The sequence below is a fragment of the Saccostrea cucullata genome, unplaced genomic scaffold (assembly GCF_032062105.1).
Source record: "Saccostrea cucullata isolate Sc308-1 unplaced genomic scaffold, CSIRO_AGI_Scuc_v1 ctg5255, whole genome shotgun sequence".
NCBI lineage: Eukaryota > Metazoa > Mollusca > Bivalvia > Ostreida > Ostreidae > Saccostrea > Saccostrea cuccullata.
The window spans coordinates 18,260-23,412 of NW_026930511.1; the positions used below are offsets into that span (position 1 = coordinate 18,260).

The following is a 5,153-nucleotide window of genomic DNA, read 5'->3' on the forward strand; positions in this document are numbered from 1 at the left end:
CATGAGACTAGCTGAAAAATGGACCTCTCCAAAATTTAAAGCGCATGAAAATAGATATGTCGTTCATTTCGATGAATTTCCAGAAGAAGAAGAAACCACAGCTTTCCTTCTACGATTATTCAAAAACATGTTACAGGACTTCAAATCGAAAATGCAGTGTGATCCTAACGATTACCTCCGCCTGAACATACGTCACCCATCTTTGGATTCAGACATTTCTTATGGGTTTATGCAATGTAAAAAATTAAACGAAGACGTCATTTTTAAAGAAATAGATCGTGTGCAACAATCCAAAAAGGAGTTCAAAATCGGCGACGGCTCCACGGAATTCGATCTGTTACACATCGAGAATCCCCAGGGGAGTGGTGGAGACAGAACCAAACATCTACAACTGGATAAAGAAACTTTCAAGAAAAATAAACGAGCCATCGTTCGGATCGACAATCCCCATGATAAATTTTGTTTGGCTAGAGCCATCGTCGTCACTCGATTACACAGTCAGAAACCCGATCATCCAGACCCGGAATGGGAAAAACGATGGCTCCGTATGCGGAAGGGAGATAAGGAATCCTTAGACCAGAAACGAGAAGCCATAGCCCTCATGGAACAGGCCGGATGTGATATCACTCAAGCTTGTGGAAATGCAGAGTGGCCGAAATTACAAGAGGTATTAGCTCCTCAGTATCGTCTGAAAATATTTCAGTTCAAATCTACTTCCACTAAACTCTGTTTAGAGCGCATCTTCAAAGGCTGGGGAGATGGAACTTGTTTGAACATTTTGTTAGACAACCGTCATTGCGATGCCATCATATCCATGCCGGGAGTAACGGGGAACCCCTATTACTGTGATCATTGCGACGTGGGGTACAGGAATGTCACAGACCATCGGTCCAAATGCCCTCATCGCTGTCCCTATTGTTTAGGACATCACCCTAAATGTCCCGATGAAGGGATCAAGATTAAATGCCAGGAATGCCATGGAATGTTTAAGAACAGGACCTGCTACGAAGATCATTTAAAACCCCATGGTAAGAAGACCAGCACTACTGTGTGCAATTTAATGGGATTATGCGAGAAGTGTCAGTCCTGGATGCCTAAGAAATTATTTCCTCATCACAAATGCGGAGATCAGAAACAGTGTAAGATCTGTAAGAAAATCGTCGATGCCGATCATCGGTGCTACGTACAACTGAAGCCCAAGAAGAAGAAGAAGGGAAAAGGCACCTTAGAGTTTACCATTTATTTCGATTTCGAATGCACTCAGGAATCGGGCATTCACGTCCCTAATCTGTGTGTGGCACATCGCGTCTGTCAACATTGCGATGGTTTAGACATAGACCAACCTTGTCCTCATTGTCAACACATGGGACCCCGTCAGCACCTATTTCAAGGCCCAGACACCTTAAAGAAGTTCATGGACTGGTTATTTCAACCCACTACAGGTACTAAGAATTCCACTTTAGTACACGACGGGGCCATCGTCATCGCCCATAACTTCAAAGGATACGACGGACAATTCATTTTGAATTACATAGTGCATTCTTCTCCCCTGAAACCTAGCGTGATCATGAACGGGAGTAAGATCTTGTCCATGGAAATATGTGGACTCAAATTCATCGACTCGTATAGTTTCTTAACCTTTCCTTTGGCCAAGATGCCCTCCGCTTTCGATTTGAACGAAATGAAGAAAGGTTATTTCCCTCACTTTTTTAATACGGAACAGAACCAGAATTACGTGGGACCTTATCCACCGGCAGCTTTCTACAATCCGGACGAAATGACTACCAGTGGACGAAAAGCTTTTTACGAATGGTACGACCAACAGAGGGGAAAAGTGTTTGATTTCCAGAAAGAGTTTGTAGGGTATTGTGTCTCGGACGTCGACATTTTACACAAATGCTGTGCACGGTTTAGAAGCACCCTCAAGAAGTTGGTCAACGTGGACCCTTTCCAGGAATCCATCACGTTTGCCAATGCTGCTAATTTAGCCTACCGTCGAAATTTCATGCCTAAAGACAGCATTGCCATCATTCCGAACCTCGGGTATGAACCGGCACGACAATATTCGGCCAAAGCCTGTCGATGGCTCACCTGGATGAGTCATCAGAATGGATGTCACATACGACATGCCAGAAACGGAGGCGAAGTCCCGATCGGAAATTATACCGTCGACGGATACCAGGAAGCGACTCGTACCGTCTACGAATTTTACGGATGTTATTGGCACGGATGCCCCACTTGCTATCCCAGTTTACAGACGGAAACTCATCCTCACCGGACCCAATTTACTTACCAACAATTACACGAGAAAACTCTCAGAAGGACTGCGGATTTAGAGGACATGGGGTACAACGTGTGTAGTATCTGGGAGCACGATTTCGATCAACAAGTGCAACAAGATGAGACTTTACAGCAATTTGTACGAGATCTGGACATTCCGGATCCTTTGAAACCTCGAGAAGCCCTGTACGGAGGCCGGACCAATGCCACTAAATTATATTGTGAAGAAGGGGACATGAGATACGTGGACGTGTGTTCCTTATACCCTTACGTGTTGAAACACAGACCTTTTCCCTTAGGGCATCCCGAGATCATCACAGACGACTTCCAGGACGTGAGAAGTTATTTCGGTCTCATTCACTGTCGGGTCTTACCACCCCGAGGCCTCTTTCACCCCGTATTACCTTATCGGACGGGAGGTAAGTTATTATTTCCCTTATGTCGCACCTGTGCCCAACAACAAGACTCTACGTCTCAACACCCATGTCAACACACCGATCGGGAACGTAGTCTCACGGGTACTTGGGTGACGACCGAATTACATAAAGCCTTGGACATGGGGTATACCTTAGAGCAAACTTACGAAGTGTGGCATTTCAAAGAACGCAGTCAAGACTTATTTAAAGACTACATCGATACCTTCCTCAAGATCAAACAGGAAGCGTCCGGATTTCCCTCCGAATGTAAGACCTCAGAACAAGAACAAGATTACATTCGAGAAGTGTTATACAAAGAAGGATTCATGATGGACATTATCAGTATCAAGAAGAATCCAGTGTTAAGAACCATTGCTAAACTCTTTTTAAATTGTCTGTGGGGAAAATTTGCTCAACGATTGTTATTACCCAAAGTCAGATACTTGGACGAAGAAGAGGAATTACATCAACTCTTACAAAATTCGACGGTCGACATCAAGGGTGTGCGACTCTTAGTCAATAAAGAAGATTCCATTGAAGACAAGATGCTAGTGAATTTTCAAGACAAACAGGAATTCGTCGAAGAATGTCCCTTTGGAAACGTGATCCTAGCTTGTTTTACCACCGCCTATGCCCGCTTACATCTCTACGAGACTTTACGACCTTTAGAAGAACGGGGCCTTTATTTCGATACGGACAGTATCATTTACCAACATAAGGAAGGAGCTTTTAATCCTACTTTGGGCAATAGTTTAGGAGAATGGACCGACGAATTAGACGGGGATCACATCACTAAATTCATGTCGGCAGGTCCTAAAAATTATGGTTTCCGGACGGACAAAGGAACCGAGGTTCATAAATGCAAAGGGGTCACTCTCAACCATCGAACCTCTCAGTTGGTGTGCCCAGAGACTTTACAAAAAATGCTCAAGGGAGAAATAGAGGAAGTAAAAGTCCCCTATCCCAGCAAAATCCAGAGGACCCGTGATAATGAGGTGGTGAACAAACCTTCAGAGAAAACAGTGAGAATTGTATATGACAAGAGACAAATTGTAGAGAATTATAACACTTTACCTTATGGTTATTGATATGTTTGTTTGTTTGTTTGTTACAAATAAAAAATTGAATTGATGTGTGTTGTTTCTTCTTCTCTATAAAAAAGATATTCTTATTTTTTAAAAAATGAAAGAAGATTTCTGTGTTCACTATAAATAAAAGGTCAGAACTCAAATTTGGTGTTTTCTATTATTAAAGCAATCAGACCTAGATTTTTTTTTTTTTTTTTCAGTGATAAAAGAATGAGATTATTGAATTATTTCTAATTCAAAATTCTCTATTGTTTTTTTTTTCCTCTGCAAGTTAAAAATAGATACTCCAGTCTCTATATAAAAAGGAGACCTACAAAATCCTAGAGATCATTTCTGATCTGAGTGAGGGACAGAGCACACACGTCATGGAATTTTTAAGCTCAGAGTATCGTTGGAAAATAGTAGAACCTGAAGGGACAAGTCACAAGGGAGAATGGATGAAAAACAAAGAGGCATGTATTCAAGATTTCTTTGATCAGAATCCAGGACAAACAGGTCACCATGAAATCTACCTGTATAAGAGATTCAAGTTACCTGATTCCATAGGGGACAGCATCCTGATCTTAGCAGTACCCAGACAGCCCAAGTATCAGGAATTCAAATGGAAAATCAATTACGTCTTGCCTCACCAGAGAGAGGGACCCGAAAGCACTTTGTTTCAAGGGGAATGGATAGAAAAACCTAAAGATTGTATTAAAGATTATGATAAGAAAGTGGGCCCCCTAAAAAGATACGATATCATGAACTGTGGTAACCGTTGTGAAACACACTATTTGTACATGAGGAGATCCTTCCCCATACAAAAAGAAGAACTGAAGAAAAGTTTTGAATGTTTATTATTTTAATGTTCTTGTTGTTATGAATAAAAAAATAAAAGAAAAAAACCCAAAAATTCTAGTATTGTTTTTCCCTATAAACACACAACTAAGCGCTCTCTCTATACATTAGGTTTTGTAAAGATGACGTCACAATCACGGATTTGAATCGCTGCCAAGTATTTACCTGTGTAGTCAGCATATTTCTTTGCACACGGCGCTAGTATTACCTGTGTAGTCAGCATAAAAAACCTAGGTCTATCGTTATATGTTTTGCACACGGCTCTTACAGTAAAGGTATATATATATAAAGCGGAGCTTTGTTCAAGAGGTATATAACAAACAACTCTCTCTCATTCTGAAAAATTACACGGAACAAGTCAGACGTGTTTTTCCCAAAGATGCAGTATCGTTGGTATTGTGAGAGTCCCATTAGTCAGTGTATGTACATGCAAGGAGACTGGATGAAAACTAAAATAGGAGCCATCATGGATTTCTATGAAAATCATCCAGGCTATTCCCTGGACAATGTGTGGTTGGAAAAAAGAATGAAA

The 5,153-nt window shown here is 41.4% G+C and overlaps 1 protein-coding gene across 1 annotated transcript; it reads left to right on the forward strand.

Moving 5' to 3' along the window:
* Positions 1–1,654: 1,654 nt before the first annotated feature.
* LOC134228853 (uncharacterized) lies at positions 1,655–3,784 on the forward strand. The gene has a single exon (XM_062710546.1). The coding sequence runs from the start codon at positions 1,655–1,657 to the stop codon at positions 3,782–3,784; it is 2,130 nt and encodes a 709-aa protein (XP_062566530.1).
* Positions 3,785–5,153: the final 1,369 nt, after the last annotated feature.